Genomic DNA, 27944 nt, shown 5'->3' with positions numbered 1-27944 from the left:
CTTGAAAACTTTAGCCTGATCCCTTCACAGTGGGGAAAACATCAGATTCAATCCTACCTTACCTGAGGCAAGGCAGTTTTTTTTCCCCCTCTCACTGTAGAACTTGTTCCAAGGCCAAGAGAACAACTCCTGACTCCTAAGCTTCAGAGACTGGTCTTTGCACAATAGAGAAGTTTCATGAGATCAATGACTGGAAAATTCCTTAAATAACACTTATTAAGCACTTACTATGTCTTAAATCCTGTGTTAGTCTCTGAGATAGAGATAACTAACTAATGTCGTAGAATATTAATACAGTCCATGGTTTCTAATCTTTGGTACTAAATATCATAGGTTTCCTAGCTTGATTAGATAGATTTGGTGGGGGTAAGCGGGGGGAGGGAGAGAGAAGGAGATTATGGTAAAAGGGCTAAAATGGGGATAGTTCTGCTTTTTGTTTTGTTTTGTTTTGTTTTAAAGAGTCAGAGGGAAGAGTGAGAATTTTATTAGCAATGATACTTTTTCTTGGCAGGGGCAGTGACTAACTCTAGTGTTCATTCCACTGATAATCTGTAGTGCTCCTATACTCCAGTAATCTTCAGTTACTGTCCCAGATGGTTAAGTGTCTTAGGGTAGTCCCTTTCTAAATCTGTCCTCCTCTTTTCCCCAATTCATTCAGACTTTTCTCAAACTTGTGAGATATCTTCTCAATTCCATTTTAGGTACACCTGAGAGCCTGGCAGAGAAAGAACGGCAGCTCTCTACTATGATTACCCAGCTGATCAGTTTACGGGAGCAGCTCCTGGCAGCGCATGATGAACAGAAAAAACTGGCAGCCTCACAAATTGAGAAACAACGGCAGCAAATGGACCTTGCTCGCCAACAGCAAGAACAGGTGAGCCCTGCAAAAGGAGCTGATGAACTGGAGAGGTGGCATGTGCCAAGCTCAGCAAGTAATCACACTGATTGGTTTATTTGTCATAAGCATTCCTAAAAAAAAATAATAAATCAAGGAGAAGAAGAAAAGAAGAAGGAAAGAGAAAGAGGGAAACAAAGGAAGAAGCCTTCTGGAAATCCAGGGTCTTTATGAATACTGAGGGGATATGTGGAGGACAAAGAAAGGCATCATAGCAAATGGGCATAACTGACGTGATAACGTTATTCCAGAACATCTGGATTTGATTAATTACCTAGAGATTCATTCACATAGGCATCACATGCAATCCTAGTGTAGCTTAACTGTGAGTAAATTGTTTCTCTCTGGACCTACTCTTCTCATCTAGAAAAGGAGGTCCTGGTCTAGAGAAACTTTGAAGATCTTTAAGCTTACTGGTCCCATGATTTTCTCTGACATTAAAGCTTAGGTGACCATAGGCCTCAGTTTTCCCAGAATAGTCTTGCCTAATGCCTGTTTTCCAGAGTAATTATTAATAACCCCTATTCCACTTGCAAAAGTTGTCCTGGTTTGAATGATAAGTTATATGGTCACTCTATTTAATTCATAGGTAAATCATTGAAAACCAATTAGCACATGGCTCCTCTAAGAATTTGATTTCATTGATTTAGAAGTGAGAAAGACGAAAAAATAGAAGAGCTTAAGTGTATATCTTTTAAAAAATAAATCACTTTCCCAAACGTTTTTCCTGTCTCGTTAGAGTACATTAATCTAACAACAATGATCCTATAGAGTAGTCCCTGAAGCTTTAGATCAGATGGACCCAAATTAATGTGCAGTTTTTAGAAATCTGACATTATTACTGGAATTATCTTTTCAGTTAAATGTATTTTATAGGGGTATATAGAGCAATATATGCTCTGTTGATTTTAATGAGTTGTGACGTCTGGTATTTTATATGCTTGAATATTTGCCCACATGTAAGAATATGGACTCAGCCCCTAATGGAAAATAACATAAAGGAACACTGTAAAAAATCAGAAGTTAGAATGTCATTTAGCCATCCAGAGATGACACAGTAATTAACTATTGACACTTGTGAATAAGCTAGCACAAATTAATCTTGACACATTTGCAGACGAGTGATATCTTACAGTGAACACTTTGTAATTATATTTCAAAATGAAAATTAAATGACACTTAAAACTAGGTTGTCATGCTCAATGAAGCGAGCATGTAGCTCAACCGATTGGCAAATAAAATTCAGAATTTGAGCCACATGGTGCTTATGTACCATACTTCACTGTGTCAAACCCATACGTCTAGAGTGGATGATAGTAATTGCACTGTGGTGTTTTGGATGCATTTCTATGCAGCACTTTATCATTTAGGAGGGACCATCAATATTAGATGCCTACTAGTGTTTCACTGGCTTGCTAAGAGAAAATAAATATTCAGAGGGTCCCGCATCTATACCTAGAGTTGCCAAGTGAGTTGCCCATTTCTGATTTGAATAGTGACAAGCAGACTGGGCCTTTCTGATCTAATTACATACTGTTTTCTGTTTTGCTTATAAAGCTTTGGAGGGGAGTAGTCCCATTTCTCAAACTCTAGCCTATGATAGGGGCAGCTTTATGATGAGTTCCAGTATACATCAGTCATCACAAGAAACCACAAAGCAACATTTCAGAGTAGACTGATATTTTTTGTTATCTTGGGCTCAATGAAAGGTGATTTGGGTGTTTCCTCCTGTTCTAGAATAAAGCACCAAAAGACTCAAGAAATATACAGCTGAAGGCTGATCCACCTTCATTTTTACTTCTAAGATTGTCCATTCTAGAATATAGGCTTTTGGAAATAGAAGAAATAGGAATGAAAAAGGTGTAACTCTTACCTATAGGGCACTATGAAACCAAAGCCTTCTAAGTAATCTGTGGCCACTTCTCTGTCTAGCTTCCAAGTTGGCAATGAGTATGTTCTCATAAGGGGTATCCCCTTGGGCTTCAGCTTCTGAGGCAATAAACAGCCTGATTCCTCACTCATGTGCTAACGGAGTTGTTTGCTCCTCTGAGGAGCAGATTCAGATCCTCCATAGGGCCTGCTTAAAGTGGTTAATATTTCTCTGTATAGACCAGATTACATGTCAACATGCTGAATTTGATTTTGGACGAAGGAAGGGAATGTAAAATTTGTATGTGGATCCTGACCTTTAAAATGAATACATTACCCTCAAAAGGATAAATGAATGAATATTGAGTTTTATTTCTAAAAAATGCTTTGTATGTGTGACATAACAGGAAAAAAAGAAAGGTTTCTGAGTTTTTGCTCTTCTTTTTCTTGGCACTCCCTTGACAATATTTGTAAGTTTTATCAGTTCTGAAAATCTTCCCTTCAGAAAAGATTTCACCAAAGTAGACCATGTTATAAGTAATAGAAAGTTCTTTCCTGTCTTTACTTACAGATCCAAATTAAACTCTTGAGAAAACATAGCCAGAGTTTTCCTGTTTTTTTTTTTTTTGTCCAAAGATCAGATTTCAAAATTCCCATTCTTTCTAGACGACCATTGCAGATACAGATGAACTGTTCACAAATGTCATACAAGGGGTCCTGTTCATCTACAGAGAGAGATTTAGGGGGTAAGCAGAGAGGTGGCAGCTGTTTGAAATTTGTCATTTTCTCCAGCTTACTAAGTCTGCCTCTTTCATTTCATAGGAACTGTTTCATATAGAAGTACAGTAAAGCATTCTTGCAATTCCAAGAGAGATACCTGGGGTAATGGCAAAGGTGGAAGCATTTCATTTGAACTTAACTAAACTTTATTTCTGATAGATTGCAAGACAACAGCAGCAACTTCTGCAGCAGCAGCACAAAATTAATCTCCTGCAGCAACAGATCCAGGTCAGTATATTTTATTACTCTCGGCTGATTATACTTAGATACTTTCCTCCTTGAAAATGGAATTGAAAACACTGCAAATGTGCCCCTCTCTTGTACACAGCACCAACAGGGCTGTTACTCAAGGAGGTGGTACACAGTTGTATAAGTGGATGTAGGAAACATGGACCACATGGTGGTCTAAGCGTTCTTTTCCAATGTGACACGTAACAGAATAAACCTTATCTCCTTTTCCTCCTGCCATTTGCCTAACACAACCCAGTTGAATCCCAAATGGTTTCAAAGGTAGCACTCACATGCTACTTTTATTGCCACAAACCACTTTCTGCTTTGTATTTTACCATCTTAATAGTATCACAGGGAGAAGCTTACATTTATTTGCTTGTTAGGACTGAGTAGGTCAGTTATGAGAAGAGTCTTATGACCTGGGAAAAGATTGATAATGATTAATTTGTTCTTTAAGAAATAGTAACTGCATTTCTGCTATGTGCTGGGGGGAGTGTGAAGATCAATGAATAATTATGTGCCTTCAAGGAATTTATAATCTAGAAAGGAAGAAAAATGTGTTCCCAAATAATTGTAACATAATTTAAAAATTCCTGTTTTTTGTTGTGGCACTGTAACACAAATGCATAGATAATGATTAAAATTGTCTGGGAAGGGATTCTGATTTCTGGCATTCCTTTAGATACTTGATGGTTAATTTAACTAATAGCTCTCTGAAATCGGTAAGAGAAGTGGCCTCCACTCTCAAATAGGAACATAGGTATGTGACTTCTAGAAACTCATAGAATAAGGAACTGTTTGGTGACTAATCTTCAGGAATACTCATCCCAAATTTGTGTGTGCTCAGCACAGCCTCTGTGGTTTCTCTTGGTTGCAGACATTTTCTTTTACTTTCTTTTTCTTTTTAAGTTTAATCTATTTTGAGAGACAGAGAGAGCAGAGGAGGGGCAGACAGAGTGGGAGAGAGAGAGAATCCCAGATAGGCTCTGAGCTGTCAACACAGACAGAGCCCGATGTGGGGCTCGAACTCATGAACCATGAGATCCTGCCCTGAGCTGAAATCAAGTCAGATGCTTAACCAACTGAGCCAGCTGTGGATATTTTCTAACCTCGTAATTCAGCCTAGTTGGGGCAGTATATTGTGAATTATATTATTCCTTTGCTTGAGTGTAATATTATACCTTCCTGTTTATAATTTTGTTTAATGTTTTATTAAAACATTAGAGAGAAGGGGGAAGCAGAGAACAAGTGGGGCAGGGGCAGAGAGAGAGGTAGACACAGAATCTGAATCAGGCTCCAGTCTCTGAGCTGTCAGCACAGAGCCTGACACAGGGCTCTCACTCACAAACTGTGAGATCATGACCTGAGCCGAAGTCTGACGCTTAACCAACTGAGCCCCCTCAGGTGCCCCATATATCTTATTATTTTTAAAAATAATTTTTTTTTTTGTGAAAATCATTCACAAGAATGATTTTTAAAAATCATTCACAAAAAGTCATACCTTACTCTTCTACTCTTAGGGCCTTGCTTCATTTGTTAATCATACTTGGTGTTCCACTTAAAGTACCAGTTTGGTGCCTGAAGTACCTATACTTCATTTGGCATTTTGTCCAGCTATCTTCACTTGAAGGTTCTAACCAGTATTTTTGTTGCTGTTTAATTAGTTCTGATTCTATCTTTCATACACAAGTCTGTATGCTTCAAAATAGAGTCCAAAACAGGGAAGATGGAATGTCTCTGGCATTTTTGACAGTCAGCTTTTACAAGGAAATCTCGGAATAATTTCTCATCCTGATATCTCTTTTATGACTCATGCTGAGATCCTTAATTAAATAACTGTCCAGGTGTTCCTTGGTTCTGCCCTTATTAGAATTTTCAGTGTAGCTCCTACTGCTAAGGTCAAGATTTTTAGCTTGTGGTTTCCTACATTTTTCTCTAGATTTCTCTCTATGAACTCAGTAGGTGTTAAATAACCTGATCATTTAGTTCTCTCTGTGTCTCTTATTTGTAAAGCAGGAATGGAAGAAGTTTCCTGAGATGTTCCCTTATCAGTTACTTATTGTTAACCTTTTTACTATATCTTCATTTCTTACTTATTTATTTATTTTGAATGTATTTCACTTCTTAGTCCACGGGTGTTTGTATCAAGTGGCTGTCTTAATTGATGTTTGTTTTGTGGTACTGAGGATGTCAGATGAATAGCAACCAAATCAGTTCAGAGCATTTTTATGAAATGGCATTTATTGATAACATATGATTTAAGTTGTAACTTTACTACATGAAATTGATGCCTTCTTCAGGAAACTATAGAATATAATGTTAAAATATTGTTCATCAGAATGTCTAATTTGTGAAGACAGGAAAATTGTTTTTTTGGGTTTTCTAATAGAAGTTTAATTGCTTTTAAAATTATGGCTATTTCTCATGGTTTAAATTTTTAAAAATTGAATCTAATCAGCACTTGATCTCAGCTGCGTAAATTATAAAATCAGAGAGAGATTCAAAGTGTCAGAGTTACATTCATTTTAGAAATACAAGCATCTTCCTAATAAGAATTTATATTTTAAAAAATAACAGGAAGCAATAACCTGTATTTATAGTTCATTCTGTTCTGAGCTACTGCAGTGACTACTGCATATCTTGTCAGTATTTATCTTATCAGTATGAGACCATTCAAGGAATTTTTCAAATGCTTAAAAACACTCCTTACACAAAACATATTTATCTCTGACACTTATGAAGCAGGTATTTGATATTCAGACTTTCAGGGTTTTGGGGGGGAAGGGGAATGCATTAACTATTTTTCAAATATAGTTTTTGATAAAATATAGACATGATCAAATATAGAAGAGGTTATTGGTGGGCTAATTTTAGTACAGTTTTTCGAGCAAACATGAGATTTAAGTGATGCTACACACATTTTTCTATCATGAAAGAAACATTCTCCTGTTTGAAAACAAAACAGAACAAAGAGCAAAATAGAGTACAAAATGTACTTTCCCTTCTGAAAACAAATGTATACAGAGGCAATTTGAGCAAGTTTGACCTTCTTTCTTCTTTTTAAATCTTGAGTCCTAGAACCTGTTAGCTAACAAAGTCATGGCAATTGGCTATGGATCATGAGTATTAGCTGGTTAGATTCAAGATTGCTCTCTACTTATAGTTCAGAATGCTGACTGGTGTATCAGTACTGTTGGTTTGGAATTTACAAACTGTAGTAGAAAGAAAAGGAAGAGAGTCTAACCTTTTATAATAACCACACAGCAACACATCTGGGCCTATATAATGGAAACAAGTGAAAACCTGAATGGTTTGCACAAATTGAATTCAAGATCTTTCCTTAGAGATAGGAAAAAGACATGATGAAGATGGTATTTTAAAAGTCCCCATGCTTATTTTATGTGCAATCATTCAAAACTTAATGTGTAGTTAAAAACCATTTCATTTATATATTTTTTCTTCCTTAAATATAATTTTAACATAATTTTGTCTTGGTGAATTTTAACTAAATTGTCAAAGAGATACATTTAAGACCATCTAAACCATGTTTAGAAAATAAGATGAATGACTTTATGAATCAGTGTTTTTATTTTTTTGATGAGTCAATTTCTGCCATTAAAAAATCAGGTTAATAACTTTAAATGATTATTAAAATGCTTTAATATTAACAGATCTTTTAGGAGGCTGTTTGCTTAGTGAATTCAAATCCCTCTGTTTGTGCTTTGGGGAAAATGGTGATTCCTCTAATTTGTTTCATATTAAGTAATTCCCCCGATATAGAGCCCAGAAAAAGTTAGACATTTTTGATACTTCCAGGACAGAAATAGCACAGTTTTCATCTAGTATATGGAAAGCCAAGCTAATAGATTATGGAATATGGATCCTTGGAATTGGGAATGCTGGTTCTCATCCTTTAATTCCAGAGGACAGGTAACTGCTTCAGTAATTTCTGCCCCCTTGTCCCCCACCGTTGCACTAGAGTTATCTTTGCCAGTCTTTTGTAGCATTTTATTTATGAGTTATGTTGACCAGTAAACAAAATTCACTTTTAATTATTGGACACATCAAAGAATATTTACAGTATTTTAATCAACCAGTACATATAAGTCTAGTCTAATCAAATGAGAAAATACTTTATAAATCCTGCTTTCTTGATCCACCCGTATATTTATTTATACAACCTCAATTGACCATGTCATGGTTTTTGAATCTAGAGAAGTTATTCTTCATGGGTACAACATACCACATTCTTTGGTTCAATAGCACGTTACTCGGAAACATGATGGCATTTTGCTCCTAAAACTTAATCTTTGGAGGACAATCTAGCTTCTGAAAATATCTTGAAAATATCTTACTTTTTTAGACAGTGAATGGTGCTATCCCATTATTCGTGTCTCTTCACATCCCAATTTTAGAGTTATTCAGATTGCTTACTTACATTGTGTACTATACAGGCAGTGTCCTCTCCTCACATCACTGATGGAACAACAGTGGTCTCCTAACAAGAGACTGGCTGGTTGGGGTATTATTTGGGCATTTGGCTTCCCTGGCCAGGGACAATGATTTAATGAATTCATACACATATGCCTTTTTAGGTATAATTGTGAAACTTGAAATTCTTAGCTTTTGTTAATCTTTACAATTAATGTACAATATTCATTGCCCTTCTCTAGTCATTTAATACATACATTAGATGGCAAATTCCATCTGTGGAAGGCCTGAACTAAATGTCATTGCTGCTGCCTTGCACATACTCTGTCTCATCAGACAGCTGTCCCTTTTAAATGTGATAATACATGCCGCTTATTTACAAAACTAAGTATTTGTCTCTTCACTGAAGCGTTACTCTGTTCTTAAGAGTATGACTATTTTTTCATACACAGTAGTTTCCATTTTGATTATAATATATCCCTGTGTGCTCTTCATATGTTTTGTGTGTCTCTGTGTGTTTGTCATGGGAGAGCACTGTTAGATATGCATTCTTCTTCCTATCTGGTAACCAGAAGAGATGCTAATATTATAAGAAAGGAGGTGATTGTTCTCAACCATTAGACAGAATAATTTGAGATGGACTTCCACCTTTTAAGGAGATAAACCTTACCTTTTGTTTCCTTCAATATGATTAACTACAGGCATTTCAGGTATCTGCTGAGCATAATAAGGACTACCTTTTTATGTGAAGTAGTTGTCTAAAGATCAGAAATAATTACTTTGTACATTAGCCTTCATGGCCTGTATGACCTGGTTAATTAATTTTTTGCTGGGATAATAATAATAGATATATATCTGAAGATATGTTTCATCATTAAATATCTAAGTGACCTCTAATTTAAGAGCTGGACCTTGGCATTTATTGTCTTTTGGAGATGGCTAGAAGAGCCAACATAAGACTGATGAAAGTCAGAAGCCCTCTGGGCTCATGTAGTCCCTCTGTCTTATGTTGTATCTCTTTGTTAATTGTATTTAGCATTGATAAACAAAAAGCAATTACGGTGCTCCTGTTTTGGCTCTAGCCGATAGTCCTTTTTTGTGTTATTGATCAGGTAACGAATCTCCTTCCAACAGCCTCTGAACAGGACTAAATAAACCCACTGGAAGTAATTTGATACTACTATTGGCACTGTACATGTATCTGATACTCTCTTGCAATGAAATGAGAGTTATAAACAAAGCTTAGAAGTCTAGGATTAGCCTCCAGCTTCAGCAAGCCCTTAAAATATTTTGTAATTCTATACTCAATCATAAATTAGCCAGGAAAAACAGACCCTTTCTCCTCTATTTCTCTGCTGTACGCTGTTTTTAATTGCCCACAGGCAGGCTGTTGTGATCTTCTTTGGAAGTTTAAAACCAAGATAAAAATGCAAATCTAATTATTTCTTTTATGTAATCTAATTAACTTTTTAAGTAATGATAGATGCTCCATAGCATGCTTCAAACATTTTAATAATGAAGTCTCTGAATTGTAAAGAATAGGTAAAGCTGCTATAATTCAGGCAAGGGCCTTCACAGCTAAAAATATGAATTCTCTGGAGTAGAAACTCTGTGTTAACCATGCTAGACTGTTTGTTAAAGTTGGAGTGGATCTAAAAATAAGAAGTGATACTTGTCCAGATCCTATGAGCCACTCTATGGAGTTATTAATCAGCTTGCTGCCCGTTTTCTAAATGTTGCCTATGGCAAAGATCTTTCAGCAGACTAGATCCTGAATCTCAGTGCTTTCCAGGCACTATGCTTTGGGTTTCTTTTAACCCCCTCTAGGTGATCCTCCCTTCTCAATTTTATCTTCTTGTGCTTTTCTCAGACTCTACTCCCTACCCAGCTCTCTCTCTCTAACTACCAATACTAAAAATTCTGGGAAACCAAAGTCCTTGCTTCTTTCTGGAATTAATGAAAAAGGGAGAGTACATTACCTCTTCGGAGGCAGGAGTGGCAGATGATCCAGGTGGTGCCAGCGTGTGGCATTACGTAATACTGAATCAATCCCATGGGGAAAAGGCGGCTCTCTTCTATTTTTTTCTTGATCTCTCTGATTACATTGAGGGCTCAGTTTAGTGTTAGTCTTTAATACCTTTCTAGGATGTGCTAATCTTTCTCTGTAGGAAAGACAGAGAGAGAGAGAGAGCGAGCAAGCATCTTAGGCTCAGAGACTTTGGAGGCAATCGTATTGAGCTACAAATAGAAGGAAATAAAATAAAATAAAAATAAAACTTTGATTTTCATACTTACCCGGTTATCTTCTATTTATGACAAGAGATTTTTGTTTTATATCTGAGGTAATGATATAAAGTTTCCTTTTGAAATAAATGTATTGAAGCCAAAATAAGTCAATTTAAATAAAAACTGTAAGCAAACAAAGTACTTGGGTGTGGAAAAAATGAAGCTAGTTCTTCAATAATAAATTTTGGGAAACCTTGGAAAGAGCACTACACTAAGAGGTGTTAATGATTCCCCTCCACCCTGTTTCCACGTTAGTAGAAGGTTAAACTTAGAAATATCATCTAGAGTCCTCATGATTCTCATTTGCTCTTGGGGGGAGGGTCGGTGGCTATTCCTGGTGGACAACAATATCATGAGTTTATCATTAAGCTATACTTAAAAATTAACCCTGACATTATGTTGTTTTTTTTCTTCTTTTGGAATTAAAATGTTTTTTCTTTTTATGAAATAAAGGTAATAATAGATGGCATGTACTTTTTTTGTTTTCCAGTGGTTTATTTGATGAAATAAGATATTCCCCAATACATATACATGTCCCAAGTTTTGTTTTCCTTTGACATTTCTTTGCAATTCTTTCTCCAGTCCAAAATCCTTTAATTTACACAAGGAGGCTGAAACTGCAGACTTGTCCAAGCTTAAAAGGCTAAATATTGTCAGAGCTGTGAGTGGGACCTAACTGTCTCTACTCCTTGTCTAGTGGTATTTCCAACATTCCAGGTTGTGTCTCAATTTTTCCTTTCTGTGACTTGAATAAATCTTAGTGCACTTTAATTTCCTAGTTTGTAAAATTTAGATAATAATACCTAATATCTAAAACCTCATTAAATTCTCTTTGTCCCTAAACAGAAAAAAATATGAAGATTTGCCATTAGAACCAGTTTATAACCCAGAACTACTACAACTATGGGTGCATACCCACAAGGAAAGAGATAAAAAGAGCATAACTGGAATCTTCCTGTAGTGTAGTATGAAATGTATTCATGGCTGAGTGACTCTTTTGGTATTCACATATAAATTTCTTAGATAGTTAATTATTTTACTTTCTGAGGGCATTAAAGTGATAGGTCTTTATATTGAAGGTCAGGACCTTTAATGTTAATACTTTTCTTTACAGCCACCTTCTCCAGCAGACAAAAGTGAGCACTGAGTGACAGCATTTGATGCCAGTGGTTCTCAGTCTGGGTTGTCCCTTGCAATCACTTGGAAACCTTTTAAAAATACTATTGCCTGAGTTCCATCTCAAAGATTCTAATTTAATTGGTCTGGGGTATAATCCTAATAGAAGATTGTTAAAAAAAACTCTCTAGATGATGCTGGAGGGCAATCAAGATTTAGAAATACTGCTTTATAAGTGTAATGCAGATTAAGTGATTAAATGTGAACTCTATCTATATCATCTATATATATCTATATATATCTATAGATAGATATATCTACAAACAGAGGGTTGGGCATAACTTAAATAATTCTTTAGCTGCTGAAATATACTTTTGATTTTGGTCACAGCTATTTTACTTAAAGGCTAGAAAGCTTATAATGGATCATAGCTTAAACAGTTTAAATAAATTAATTGTTCTAATAATAACTTGATTTTTATTTATATATAAGCATACTGGCAAAACAGGAATGTGTTGAGACCAGAATATGTTTTTCCTTTGGGAGAAGGTATTTAAAGTAAAAATGAAACATAGCTTTTCATAGTAAGACAAAAACTTTTAGAAAATAAATTCTCAGTTGCTATTTAAACAAAATGACCCAGAAAATCAACCTGTTATTAATTTGTTGTATGTTTTTTAAAAAGAATTCTCTATGAAATTGATTGTATCTTGAGATATATATACAGAATGAGTGAATCTAAATACACTTTTAAGCTAGATTTGTACATGAAAGTAGAAGACGTAGAGAATAAGATGCATTATTTCTGAGTGTATGTATGTAACTTAAAAGTTTTGTAGAACTAGCACAGATATTGGTTAAATAAATACAAATTTAAATTCCAGTTCTACTGCTAATTAGCTCAGTGATCTGCTTTGCTACACTTACTAGCTATGAGACAAGTTTCTTAATGTCTCTGAGCCTACATTTCTTAATTCCTAAGAAGATGAGTAATAATAGTACCTTAGTCATTGTGAGATTAGATATCATCATATAAAGCCTCTAGTAGTTGTTCAATACACAGTATCTTTCACTATCATTATTGTTCTTGTTGAGTGCCATGTATAACTTCAGAGTACCTTATAGAGAAACATAAATGTATGTATTTTGTATCTGCGTGTATAAGTATGTTTGTATCTATAGCCTCATGCATATTTAAAATCCACAAATTAGGGATGTGAATATAGGACAATACGGATGCACTTAAATCAATTATTAGTACCATGATAATCTACAGGAAAAGAAAGAGGAACAGTTTTCTCCTGCTGCCACATGAGAGGTATTTCAGTTGTCAGTGAGAAAAGAGTAAGTTTTATCAGGCATTCAGAAGTGGTTGGCTGAGAATTAGACGGGGCTGCCTGGAGATTGTCTAAAAGGGAGCATGACATTTTATTCTGGAAAACAGGGTCAGATTCTCACCTTTCACACTAATATGGACTTTTCTATTATATCAATAGTGCTTGTGAAGTTAGAGGGATAGTAAATGAACCTTTCCAATTTATTTTATAGCTTTTTAAAAAAAACACAGATGAAATTATGTGATATAGCAGCACAAAATGCAAAAGTCCTTCTTGTTTAAAATAAAGTTGTTCACATAAATCTTGTATATGCCATCTCCTGTAAGTCAGGCATTTGCCCAGCTTTTGTGAATTATGTCTATACTTAGAATTTAAGAAGTTAAACAGTATGCATACCAGACTTGAGAGATGGGAAATAAAAATTGATATACTGTGTGACACTTGATATAGCACAGGGAAATATCTTTTAAATTCTGAAGGGATGTACTGACATAACCATTTTTAATTCACATAAGGTAAACTCCCACCCAAAGTTATTAATGTTAGAGTCAGATATTTTTACTTGTTCAAAATAAAAGAAAATAAATGATGCAAAAATGTGTCTCATTTTTGTCTCATAGTCACAGTGAGTCACAGTGTTTCACAGTGAAACACTGAATTTATTTTATCTACAGCCCAATTCATTAAGAAAATGTTGAAGTTGTAACATTAAACAATGAAAGTTAAGGAATTCACAGATTGGAAGAAAGGGAAAAGTCCATCCTCAGTCAGGTCATGGTCATGACTATTGTTGAACATACATTTCATTGGATGAATTGAATTTTCTACAGTGGCTGAGATTAGTGCAGATGGATAGGGCTCTCAGCTGGGGTGATTTGGCTGCCGAACATGTTGACAAGGTGGACAAACTATTCTAAAGAACTCTTAACAGGCCAGGCTTATTTTGTACTGTAATAGCATCATTCATTTCCCAACCACACAAATGTTGGCTTCTTATGCATTCTTTAGTGGTATTGTTCATAGGAAAAGGAGAGGGCAGAACAAGAAAGCTGAATTTTGTTTCAACTGATTGTCTATTAACTTTTGTCCCCTTTCAAAAGTTGAGATGTTTTTAGGAACCAGTTACCTATAAGGAGAAGCATTCCTTATGTGCTATTATTCGATAAAAGATGTAAGTAAGTCCTAATTTGGTGTTTTTTAAGCTGAATGTGGCAGAAGTCATTTGTTAATGTACAGAGAATTAGTTAAATACAGGGCACTTTAGGATTAGTATAATTGAATGGTGCCTGAGGAGGTGATCAGGGCTTGAAACTTCAAGGAGAAGAAAGCTCTCCAGCTGCTGGTTCAGGTATTTGTTTGTCCTAAAGGACCTTTTTTCATTCTGTGGCTGTCAGCTTCTCCTTCTACTTGACTTGCATTTCACTGAGAATCATGAATGTCATGATAGCTCCCAGATCATCAGTTTAGGAGCTGAGGCTGGGGTTTGAAAGAATCAACGTGGATATAGTGGTAGAAGAATGAGCTTAATAGCAGAAGATCATAGAGAGAAAAAAAGTGCACATTGAGAGGAAGCTGTCACCTTGCTTAGTGATGAATAATGGAGGTTTAAGAAAAGGAAAAACTAGTTCCAAGTTTTTCTCTCTACCCTTTCTGTGTAATTCTTTGTAATGCTTTGTACAGACCTAGGTTTCTAAATTTTGTACTTGAAGGTTCATTGGAGTAGAGGCACAGTTAGATGACCTGGTATGCTTCGTCTATGGAAAAGCCCAGAAGGCAGGGTGCCTGGCTGGCTCAGTTGGTAAAGCATGTGACTCTCGATTTCAGGGTTGTGAGTTTGACCCCCACATTGGGTGTGGAGTCTATTTGAAATGAAATGGAATGGAATGGAATGGAATGGAATGGAATGAAATGAAATGAAATGAAATGAAAAACCCAAAGGAACAGGCAAAAATGAGATAGTAGTATTTATTATTGGTTCTAGCCAGAGGTTAATCTTAGAAGATCAGATAGGCTAAGTCAGATCTACAATGATAGAGCAAACATGCAATCTATATCATTGGAGGAATTCTAGCTCATGGATGGAATATTTGTAATGTAAGGGTGGAAACCAGGGCAAAGAGAAATGATGTTGGCCTCTTATAGTTGGCCTCCACACAACAGCTTTTTTCCTGTTAAGATTGTCTGATTTCATTCTATCAGAGATAGTGAGATGCCCTGGTCTTTGACAGGACTCTTTCAAGAACTCTAATTTAGGGCAGAAGAACACCCTTGTAATTTCTAGGGATCCCTTGTAGAAGAAGTTCAGATCACTGACAGTCCAGAAAAGAGGGAATTTGAATTCTATGTTTAGGGTTTGGCTTCCATATCATCAGTATAGTAACTTTCCTTCTCAATAAGATTGACCCTAACCATAGAGGCCTGGATTTATGATAGATTTACTGCACATCTCAAGTGATATACAATGTTTATGACAAATGTCTTTGTGTAACAGAATTATAGTTAGACTACTTTTTCTTGCTTTAGTTTAGTTTTTAAAAAATCTTTCTGGGGCATTTAGGTGGCTGAGTTGGTTAAGCATCCAACTCTTGATTTCAGTTCAGGTGATAATCTCATGGTTCATGAGACTGAGGCCCCACATTGGGCTCTGTATTAATGGCTCAGAGCCTGCTTGGGATTCTCTGTCTCCTCTCTCTGCTCCTCTGTCCCCCCAATCCCTCCACTCACACGCATATATTCATGTGCTTTCTCTCTCAAAAATAAATATTTAAAAACTTTTTTCTAACATATGTTGCTTTTATATAAGACAAAAGTTAATTAAAAAATTTTAATGCACTTTGAAAGAAAACTGATTTTCAATATTAGTAAAAATTATTAAATTTAGTATATTCATGTGATGGGCTGTTATAGACTGTTAAAAATACTTACAAATAATTTTTAATGATTTGGGATAACATGTATAATATATCATTAGGTGGAAAAAACCCAGAACCGATGTAAGTGTATTATAATATCAGTTACATAAAAATAGGCATTAAAAAAAAGGCTGGAAGAAAATGCATTGCTTTTGTAATTAACTTTATTATTATTATTTACTTTTTACAATGCAGATAACAGAAAAGGAACAGGCATCTATCTTTTTATCTTGTAATCACCTCTGGAATAAATTGTGATCGCCAATAGATCATCAGATCTTATGATTTAATTGTCCTATCTGATTTCTGGTTGCTAAAATAGAGATGCTTATTATTTAAAAAAAAACAGGTGTCCAGATAGCTGGAATAAATGTACAGGTACAGATCTTTCCAGAACTGTCAGGCGATTTTACTTATATGTATGCCTGTTCAATCTCTTACTTGTTTTCCCAACCACACTGAATGAGTCCACATTGTATGTTCCCATTGGCTCGAGGAAGCCATGATTTCAAGCCTGGATAAAAGGAAACATGGAGACAATAACTGATCAGCAGAACTTGTTCTTCCTCCTTCTATGGAAGGTATACAGTCCCAAAGGGGGACAAAATAGAGCAGTGTAGAGTGACAGAGAGAAGCCTGGATTTGGACTCAGGATGTCTGTGTCTAGTTTTTGTCCTGTTAGTAACTACATGACCTCTTCTGTAATGATTCTCATTTTCCATATATTTAGAACAAAGATCATGTACAAGGTTGTTACAGAAATTCCTTGCAACTCTGACCTCCTGTGACTCTAAATGAAGGGAGTTAACTCTGTTTCTTAGAAAATGGAGAATATTAGGTAGTTTTGCCTACAAAGTTTGCAGGCAAATGTCAAGTTTGGCCACAGCGTAAGCCATGTCTACCTAGGAATGTTTGCCTTTTAAGTCATTGAAAGGTTTTGAATTATGAGGTAAAATTCACATTTCCTTTGTGGGGCATTGTGATGGCTTGTAATGCCTGCCGTGTGAAATGATAGCTATTGGGGATTCTTAGAAAAACATATTTAGGAAGAGCGCCTATAAATGCCTACATTTAGGTTACACCAAACACATTTCTGTAGCCAATGACAAACTCCTGGCATTCGGGCTGTATAATGGAAAGGGTGACACAAACTTAATTTTAGTGTTGCAAGTGAAATATTATAATTTTTGGAAAAAAAAATTCTTATAGCTTTGCTAAAGTATTAATTGCAGGAAATTACAGCATACCTCCGTGTAGTATTATGTCAGTGGCATATATAGCATATAACACCTTCTCCTAGTCTTTCTTGTTTTCACCCCAAGTGTTGCATTTTCATTGGAAAAGAGATGTGTTAAGTAGTTAGAATTTTGTCTAACTGTGGGGGTGGTGCCAAGTGAGGCTCAGCTTGTCTGAAAACAATTAAGCTGTGAAGGGGAGACTACTTGGTTATGCTTCCTAAACGTGAGTTTACTGCTTGAAGCATAATGTTGATATGGATATTCTTTTGGCCATTTCCTCATTTCTAGCTTGTTAGGTTTCAGCTTCTAGTCCCAATAAATTTTCCAACTACAATTTATTTATTGGGTTGTAAGATAAAAAATGAGAGAATTTCATTTCTGATGTGTGGTAGAGTTTAATATGGTTTTCCGATTTCCTCCCATTTTGTTTGAAGTAAATAGGGTAATTACTCACTAAAATTCTAATATCTTTCAGGGCTTTAGGGATGAATCTAAAACAGAACCATATAATGTTTTATTTAAGCAAATCCATGTTCTTATTAGGCAGTTCACCTTAATGTCATTTTTTATAAATAAACTTTGTTTTATTTTTTCAAGGGTTATTTAATTAATTTTGTTGTACTACCACATTCTGACATCTGCATCTGCTATGGCCTGCAGGACGTGATTTGTGGTTTAAAAATGAAAATAATTTATTATTTGAAAAATGATAAATCATGCAGGAATGATACATAAATATGAATGTAAAAGAGTCTAATGCATATCCATTTCCTTTTTTTTCTTTTGTATTAAGGCATAAGTATAGTTATCTGTGTTTGCACAAAGCATTTGTGCCAGTTGTACATCTGATTAATATCTAACTAGATATGAGTGAAACCTATTCTGGAGAAACTACTGCCGTGCTGGCTTCTTGAACTGTTTATGGTTCCCATTAATTGCAGGGCTTTACCATATAACCATTGTATAGATCTGGTTTTACTTATGAAATCCAGATCTGCTTTTTCTTGCCTGCTGAGCAGGGTGAAGTTACTTATGCTACCAGCTTCTTATTATTTTGGGGTTCACAGCACCTTGAGGATTGGAACTATCATCCTGGAACTCCTAGTGTTTCTGTGGAAAGGTGAACATTGCTAGAGTAAATCCTTGGTGAGTTTGCTCTACATGCAACACAGGTTAAACAAGCATTTTACTTTTGAATAAAGTATTTATTTTTATGATCATGGGCAGATACTCATTTCCCCACAGCTATTCCTCCTCTTTACTTTGGATAAGAGTAGTCTAAGCTAGAAGTTTCTATTTTTTATTTAAAAAAATTTTTTTGATGTTTATTTTTAAAAAAAGAGAGAACTCAAGCAGGGGAGGGGAAGTGAGAGAGGGAGGCACAGAATCCAAAGCAGGCTCCAGGCCCTGAGCTGTCAGAAAAGAGCCTGTTGCAGGGCTCCAACTCATGAGCCATGAGATCATGACCCAAGCCAAAGTAGGACGCCTAACAGACTGAGCCACCCAGGTGTCCCTAAGGTAGAAGGCTTTTAAAATCTGGTCATTAGTCTTTCATTAGAGCCCCCATATTTTTCCCCAGGGGGAGGAGTATGTGAGAATATGAAGTAGGGAACAATATGGAGAGTTCTATGTAAAAGGTTAACATTGTCTTTTCTCCTTAGGAAGGCTCAGAGATCATCTTATTTTCTTTGGAAATGACAATGTGTGAGGGGATATTTTGGTTGGGTTTTAAAGGCCATTCTATTTTCCTAGTAAAAGTAGCTGGCTTGTTAAGTGGTAGTTTTAGTCTCCACCCTGAAAGAACATGGTGGCTGTGTGTTCCAAAGGGGCAAAATGTATTGAATTTAAATAAGACAGCACGTCTGTCCTGTTCTGGTCCTTAACTATTTCATATTGCCAGAGCTAGCTTCTGAATGTAGGTTGAAAAGCAGCTGGGATATACTGGTAATTCGTAAAATGGGTGTTCTCTTTATTAACCATGAAATGTAGGAAAGATATCTGGGAAGAAATCTAAGGAGATACTGCTTCTTCCTTTATGCTGACTATGTTTGGGAACATTCTCATTACCTTTTTGACTAGAAAAGTCTTACTGCATTTTGAAAAACAAAACAAAACAAAACACCAATAGGAGGTCTTTTTTTTTTTTTTTTAACTAACTAGCTGTGAAGTTGTATAAGAAAGAGAAAACACTTTGAAAAATGGTCCAAGCTCTCGTGTGTTAAGCACAGCAGATGAAATGATTTATTGGGTTTTATACACATTCTGTAAAGGGTAAGCATTGCTAACAGAATGAGTGGCAGCCTCTGGGAGCTGAACAGGCCCCAGGGACTAGTCTTTGTTCCTCTGGTCTTGACAGGCATGTGTCTCTGTTAAATGAGAGCTTAATTTCTCTCATATGTGAACAATTTCCAAGCCCAACAAAGGCAGCCAGGACTGGAGCTATTTAAAAGAGCCAGCACAGGAGGAAGCATTCTTGAAGAAAAGGGATGCTAAAAGGCTAATTACTCACCATGGCTTAGCAACTATTTTATTTTTTCCCTAAGCAAGGTTTATTAACATGGATCTGCCACTTTTTTTTTTAACATAAACACACATTAAAATTACAAGGTTATATTCTTATTCTTTGTGAAATAGCCATTTGCTGATCTCTGCTCTTTGAAAAGAGGTGCCCCCATCAGCAGTGGTGGTGTATATCATGGAATATTAATTCACTAGAGGGGGAGGGGAGAGCCTAATATACTTTGGATCCTTTCTCTCTCAAGTGGAAGGAATTTAAAGTATTTACTAAGCAGCATCCTTGGCAACACTGTGAACCCTTTCTTTCGAGAGTACTTGCTTAAAATGTGGAGGAGATCTTTATTTCAACATTTTCTGTGGGTATTTCAAACTATGATTTGTTTAGTTTGTCTCAATTTGTGGACTCTGGCATCTGGGGGAAAATCCATGTTGTTAAAGAGGCATACGTAAGAGGTTACAGGTATATTTCCATTTACACCATTCATATTTTCTTAAGGTTTTGTGAACTGGATCATTTTTTCCCCTTTAACTTATATTATAATCGTCATTAGCCCTTTATCTTAATTTTTGACTACTAGTCTTTAAATTTCTGTACTTTCAAGCTTGATATCTTTTTCAGTAGGTAATCATCTATAAATATACATTTAAATGTATTTACATCACAACTATTATAAAAGTAGGAACATATAAACATGAACAATATTACCTTCTTATTTATTATCTGTTTTGTATGTTTTTAAAACAGGACACACCAAGTATTTTGTTGTTTACAGAAAATAATTTTAGAAATGAAAGGGGTATTTATAATTTCTTATGAAGACACTAAGTTGAATATTGAGACACTTTGGCCAAACTTGCCTCTTGATTTATTTTAGAACTACAACAGTGACCTAGGTTCTCTTGATGATCACCAATAATTTGCTGAACGACCTTTGGCAAATCACTTAATCTCTGGGGACTCAAATGCGTCATCTGTAAATAAAGTTTTTTCCATCTCCAAACTTCAGTGTTTTAAGAATAGATCTCTGAAGTAAAATAAATCACGTGATTGCAGAGTATCCATAATAAATTTGTTTGAAAATCCCACTGAAAAACATTATTACAAGTCTACCTTTTGAATTTTTAAAATGAAAAAAATCAGGAGATCTTCAAATATGATACCTGGACTGGCATAAAGCCAGACATGTAATGTTACCATTTCATGGCAACAACATTCTACTCTACATGACAGGCTCTGTGTGGCACAGCAGAAAAGGTGGGAAAACTGTTCATTTTATTTGTAATCACGGATAGTTGACAGATAACTGTTTTGATTGCATTTGATTATCAAAGTGGTCTTCATGAGTGAATCAAATTTTTCATATGCCATTTAATGGTTGTAGTAAAACAAATAAACAAACAAATAAACTTAATGTCCACCTGCATGGGTATTTGTACTAGTGTATAGATAAAAGTATCCTGAAAGTATCTGAGCCCTATATATGGCCATGATGATCTAACTCAGAAAGAGAATGGGGTGGTATCTTTACTGAGTATGAAATGGTGACCATGTGACTTGCAGAGGGAGAAAAAAAGCTATTTCCTCCCAGGTGCTTTTTTTTAGTATTCTTGCTTGCTACCCAGAGATACTGTGGTTTCCATAAGAAGCCATGTTTTAGTAGAAGTAACACATGCCAAACCACTCACACTAATGACTAAGCCATCTTTGTTCCAGATTTGGAGTGCATCTGAATATAAAAAACAGAAAGATCTTCAGAAGTGAGAGTCAAAGAAAATCCTAGCATCCTTATTTCTGATGTGAATTAATTAGGTTTAGCTTACTTTCCCTTTTTTGTTTAGGATGTTATAAAAAATGAACACTCAATATCATTTCTTTATAAATCTGCCTCTCTTTTTTCTGTTTTTTATTGAGATATAATTGACTTACACCACTGTGTAAGTTTAAGGTATATAGCATAATGGTTTAACCTACATACACATACTGTGACAGCATCATGTCATATACATTGAATACAAAGAAGAAAAAAACAAAGAAAAAGGTATTTTCTTTGTGATGAGAATTCTTCAGGTTTATTCCCTTAACAACACCCGCATATATTATGCAGCAGTGTTAACTAGTCATCAAGTTGTACATTACATCCCTAGTACTTATTTATTTAGAACTAGAAATTTGTACCTTTATCTGCCTCTCTCTAATTTTCCCACCCTCTACCCCTCTGCATCTGGTAAACACAAATCTGAGCTCTTTTTATATGATGTTGTTTGTTTTTTTGTTTTAGATTCCACATTAAGTGAGACCATACAGTATTTGTTTTCCTCTGACTTTTTTATTTAGCATAATGCCTTCAAGGCTCATCCATATTGTTGCAAATGGCAGAATTTCCTTGTTTTCATATGGCTGAATAATATTCCATTGTGTGTATGTGTGTGCGTGTGTGCATATGTGTGTGTATGTATATATATGTATATCACAACTTCTTTATCCCTCATCTGTTGGTGGTCACTTAAGTTGTTTCCATGACTTGGCTATTGTAAGTAATGCTGTGGTACCATTGGGGGGTGCAGATTTCTTTTCAATTTCATGTTTTCATTTCCTTTGGATATACTCCCTGAAGTAGAATTGCTGGGTCATATGGTAATTTGAGTTTTGAGTTTTTGTGGATCCTTTGTGCTGTTTGTTTATAGTGGTTGTACCAGTTTATCTCACCAAAAGTGCACAAGGGTTTCCTTTTTTCTTTCCTGTCTTTTTGATGATGGCCATTCTAACAGAGATGAGTGATATCTCATTGTAGTTTTAATTTTCATTTCCCTAATGACTAGTGATGTTGAACATCTTTTCATGTGCCTATTATCTGCCTCTTTTTGTATTTCTTGTTCTTAAAAATGACATCACTTCAAGTCAGTTGATCCCTGCTTTTTCTTCATTCATCTTGTCATTGCCAACTTTAGGACAATTTACCTTTATATGTCTCATATCTATCATCTGATTTTCATTCCAACTATTACTGTCATGATTCAGATTATCATCACCTCATGCCCCAACTGCTGAAATATTGTCTTAAATTGTCTCCTCACCTTCAGTCTGTCCCTCTCCACTTTACATATTCTTTCCAAAGTTTTTTTCCTCGTTGTGCTTATCGTCTGCTCAGAAGTGTCAAATGGTGCCTTGTTGCCTAAGATTTTTATTTATTTAATACATTTTCATTGAGCACTTGTTATATTTCTGACACTCTTCTAGACTTTGAGGATATAGCAATCTACAAAAAGTTCTGCCCTGCTCAACTTATGTTCCGGTGGGGAAAGGCAAGTATAAATAAGAAAAGTAAAGTTTTAGTATGTCGTAAGAACTGCTATGCATGAAAAATAGAGAAGGAGAAAGAGGTAATACAGTTTTAAATAGCTTTCTTGGGTAAGTACTTATAAAGAAGGTATCATTTAAGCAAAGCCTTGAAGGAACTGGAAACAAGTCAAGTGGATATCTGGAATAAGATGCTTCTGTGCAGAGGGAACACCAGATGCAAAGGCTCATAGGTTGGAGGAAGCCACATATATCTGAGGAATATCAAGGGGCCAGTATGGCTGGTGTGTGTGTGTTGGGGGGGTATTTTGGAGTGGGAAAAAAATGGAGGACAGTAGCAAATGAGAACAGAGAGGGCCTTTTACATCACTGTAAGTACTTTGGTCTTTAAGTGGGATATGAGGCCACTGAAAAGAATAGTATGACCTATTTGGGTTTTAACAGGATTGTTCTGGCTAATGTGTTGCAAAAAGCTGACAGAGGTGAGAGTAGAAACTGGGAGGCCATGAGAAGGCTCTTTAGGCAAGTAATGTTGGTAATCTGGACCAGGGCAATCAAAGTAGTAAGAAAAGATTAGATTCCAGATACCATGTGAAAGTAAAGCCAAAGAGATTTGGAATGGAGGGAAATAGGAAAGTCAAGGACTTTGATTCAAGACTGGGCAAATGGAGTTGCCATTCACTGGGAAAATTGTGGGAACAGATACCAGCAATGGGAAAGAGTAGGGAGCCAAGGGGTGGGAGTAAGGAGGGAATTCAAGAGTTTAGTGTTGAACTATTGAATTGAAATACATTTTAGGGATTCAGGTGGAGATGTTGAGTAGGCAATACGACATACAAGTCTGGAATTCAAAAGGGAGATAAGGACTAGAAATGTACATTTGGAAATAATGTGTGGGTATTTTTTTTAATTTTTAAGGTTTATTTACTTTTTAGAGAGAGAGACACACACAAACAGAGTGTGAGTAGGGGAGGGGCAGAGAGGGAAGGGAACACAGAATCCAAAGCAGGCTCTAGGCTCTGAGCTGTCAGCACAGAGCCTGATGTGGGGCTCAACCTCACGGACCGTGAGATCATGACTTGAGCCAAAGTCAGAAGCTTAACCGACTGAGCCACCCATGTGCCCCAATTTGGATGGTTTTTAAAGTTCAAAGTTGTTAGCTTGATTTCATGGCTCTCCATGAAATGGTTCCTACCTCATTTCTAGATTTACTTTTTGCTAGATCATTAATTGCACTTGTCTATATGTTATTTCCTGAACATGATTTGTGCCTTTTGTTTCCAAGTCAATTATTACAGTTTTGGTGTTTTTTTTTTTTTATACTTGGAATGCTTATATTTCTTCTCACATTCATCTTTGCTTTTAAAAACCTAAAATCTCAGTAAGGCTTAGTTCCACGATCACCACCACCCCATCCCCTCCCTGAGCCAAAGTATTTTTTTTTTCTCTTCTGAGCTTACACAGCCCCAATGCTTTTCCTACAGGACTTACTACATGCTACTATACTACTACCATATTTTAGCTTGTTTTACATGGCTTATCCCTCCAATAAGATCATACTATCCTCAAAGACAGAGGTCACATTCATTTTTATATTCCCATCATGACTAGCTTGTGTCTTATACATTGTAGATGTTCACTGAATATAGTTGAATAGTTGAAATCTTTAATCATTTATTAAGATGATTTTAAAAGGAAACAACCAAAAGTATTCCTTTTTTCTCTTTTGTATGCTTATCATTTAATCAAGCAAATATTGAAAAAACATATCTGAAATGAATAGTACTAAATATTTAGCTCATGACTCCATTAATTCAATACAGTGATAGAAATTTAGGAATTAGTAATCTTGGTAATTGATGAAAAAAACCCAGAATAACTATTATAAATGAAAAAGAAATGTAATGACTTGTTTAGAAAATAATTTTAGTGACCTGTTTGGATTGATTCTGATATTAAAATGATTAGAGAGAGAAAATAGGACTGTGAATGCATTTATACTACAAAGTTTCATTAGCCTTTATTTCTATCTTTAAATTAGTGAATAATTTGTATTGATAAAAAAGAACTAATGAGTACTTATTATATGCTAAGGACTTTTATAAATTCTTTACAAATATTACTCTTTATATCCTATATATTCAGGTCTTTAGATTTCTTTATTGAGCATCATTGAACTCAAGTCAGTAATATTCTGGCTTCTGGAGGAAATTTCAAAGAAGAGTAGTAAGAGCTATGGTTTCTTTTCAGCCTAAATTTACTCTCTAATCTCTTTTTTAAGCTTAATAACTTCTGTAATTCTTGCTTATATTCTGTTAAAACTAGAAATCTTGATATTGGTAGATTTAATTCAGTTCTTTAAATGTTAAATGCCTTAGTACTGAGCTGGAGATAACCAAGGAGGAAAAAATCTCTGCTTTTGTGAAGCTCATGGTTTAGTAAGAGAGACATCTGCACAATAATCATGTTAAGTGAAGTGTTGTTGATATGTTTTTCATTTAATTATATTCTTTTTTAAAATTTGTTTATTTTGAGATAGAGTGAATTTGCATGTGGGGGGGAGGGGCATAAAGAGAGGAAGAAGAATCCCAAGCAGGCTCAGAGCTAACAGCATGGAGCCTGAAGGCAGAGCTCGATGCCAGGAACTGTGAGATCATGATCTGAGCCGAAACCAAGAGTTGGATAATTAACTCACTGAACCACCCAGGCACCTCCGTTTAATAATATTCTTTATTAGGTTTGTTAATCGATCATAGCCTAAAATATTTTAGCTTTATCAATATTCGGGGTATATCTCTTAAATGCGATGGAGGTATTTGGGGCTTGCAAGTTATCACATCAAATAGAACAGTAGTACTTGCTGGAACTCATGAAAATATACTGGAAAATTTTCCTAAAAGTACATTTATAAAAGAACTGTTTTACTGTTTGTTATTTTAGTAATCAACTATAGGAAAAACTACAGTTCTCAATTTTAAAAAAAGCAGTTTGTTTCACAGCCTTCACTGAATATCTGCTCTGTGTAATGTGACTAAAAGTTGGATGTATAAGGGCAATATAGGAAATATGAGACATACTGCTTTCTCTCAGAGAACTCTTAAAGGATCCAAGGAAACAAACGTTCATATATTTTAAAATGTGAGAGCAATTGCAGAGTGTCTTGTCAGCAAGTACAAAAACGCTGATAATAAATAGTATGGCTAAATGCTACAGGTCCGCCAATTATAATAATTGAAAGTAAGAAGTTACAGACCAAGAAAGAGACTGCTTCACAAAATTTTTACTTGCCTTAAATTGAATGTAGCCATATGTTGTACTTTCCATTTTCAGCAGGGTATAGTTAATGTGTCATTTGAGAATTCCTAGAGGCTCAACTCTTCTTTGTCTTGCAACCAGTTTCTTTCAGAAATGAAGGGCCTTAAATAGTATTAAGCTATTTCTGTGGTTGAGTCACAAGTATACCTTTCAATGCCCAAACTTTTCACAGAGGATACAATACATACCACTTGATGAACTGCAGTTCACAGGAGCCACAAAGGGAGAGTCTGCAGGTTGTTATCTTGCAGGGATTAACGTTGTCTTTGACGTAGTCTTAGAAGCCAAATCCATGTGGTGTCAAAGCTCTGGGAGAATGGTTTTAACCTGTAATATAGGAGGACTTCACTCAAGATTTATTGGCAAGATTTGCTTTTCACTTTAAGGAAGAGAAACTTTTCATCCTGAGACTTGATCTGGAATGTATGTGTGGAAAGAGTTTTTTCCTCTCTCCAGATTTTGTTTTTCCTGAGATGTTGTCTGAGATAGCTGGTTTAGTTCTCTCTTTGGCAGATGATACTTAACCTTCTGAAAGGTTATGATTATATATTCTAGTAGTAGTTGTAATATTATTTAGCATTTGTTTTCTATCATTTAATTCTTTAATTAAACCTTTTATTTCTAAAAGGTATACTTCTAAAAACAATAGGAAATTAAATTATTTGCGCTGGTAGGGGCTTTGAGGGTAACCTACATCACCGAGTTCCATTCCCCCCACCCCAAATGAATGCAGTAAGAAGTGTATTTCACATCACTACATGATACAAGCATGCAGCACAACATGCATACATATGTATAACAGAAACAAAAGTTTCATTAAATAATACTTATCGTACTACATGGGCTCTTTGTATGAGGTCTTCTTTTCATTTTCTGTTTATTTGTCTTCTCACCCTAATTTTTTCATCCTCTTGTCTGGTTCTCACTTCTTTCTTCTCCCCTCTTCACACTGTTTTTCTATTCTTTTTTCACTCTCCCTGTCTTCTTCATATGCTTTCTCATTGTCTTTTCTTCTCATCTCTCTTGACTCACTCTTTTCTCTCATTCCCTCATTTCTTTCATCTTTTCTACTTCTCTAATCTTGTTCTTCTCTCTTCTCCTACTCTTCCTTTTTATTTCCTTTTATCTGTCCCTTCTCATCTTATCCTTTTTTTATTATTATTTTTTAAGTGTCTCTCTTTTTATTGAGCTTTTATTTATTTATTTATTTATTTTTTACAGATATTTTATTGTCAAATTAGTTTCCACATAACACCCAGTGCTCATCCCCACAAGTGCCCTCCTCCATGCCCATCCCCCCCTCGCCCCCCACCCATCAGTCCTCAGTTCTTGTCAGCATTCAAGAGTCTCTCATGGTTTGCCTCTCTCCCTTTCCCCCACCATTTCTCCCCTTCTTCTCCCCCTTGTTCCTCAGTTAAGTTCCTCCTAATCGTCCTATATGTGCAAACATATGATATTTGTCTTTCTCTGTCTGACTTATTTCGCTCAGCATAACACCCTCAAGGTCCATCCATGTTGCTACACATGGCAGATTTCATTGTTTCTCATTGCCATGTAGTACTCCGTGATATAGATAAACCTCACACCAGTCAGAGTGGCTAAAATGAGCAAATCAGAGAACTCTAGATGCTGGTGAGGATGTGGAGAAATGGGCACCCTTTTTATTATTTTTTTTTAATGCCAGCTCTATTCCATTAATTGTTCACAGCCACAAAATTT

At 35.6% G+C, this 27944-nt stretch overlaps 1 protein-coding gene across 10 annotated transcripts in view; it reads left to right on the top strand.

Moving 5' to 3' along the window:
* The window catches only part of SOX6 (SRY-box transcription factor 6), a 357612-nt gene that overhangs the window by 161331 nt on the left and 168337 nt on the right, over positions 1–27944 (top strand). For all 10 annotated transcript variants that reach the window (XM_039256670.1, XM_039256668.1, XM_039256665.1 and 7 more), the window contains 2 exons: positions 702–874; positions 3704–3772. In XM_039256670.1, the coding sequence (XP_039112601.1) occupies positions 702–874; positions 3704–3772 (242 nt within the window). The remainder of the gene's footprint in view (positions 1–701; positions 875–3703; positions 3773–27944) is intronic.

Source organism: Hyaena hyaena, unplaced genomic scaffold, assembly GCF_003009895.1.
Source record: "Hyaena hyaena isolate Hyena2069 unplaced genomic scaffold, ASM300989v1 scaffold_583, whole genome shotgun sequence".
Classification (NCBI taxonomy): domain Eukaryota; kingdom Metazoa; phylum Chordata; class Mammalia; order Carnivora; family Hyaenidae; genus Hyaena; species Hyaena hyaena.
The sequence above is the reverse complement of the archived record's forward strand: the minus strand, read 5'-3'. Positions and strand labels throughout refer to the sequence as shown.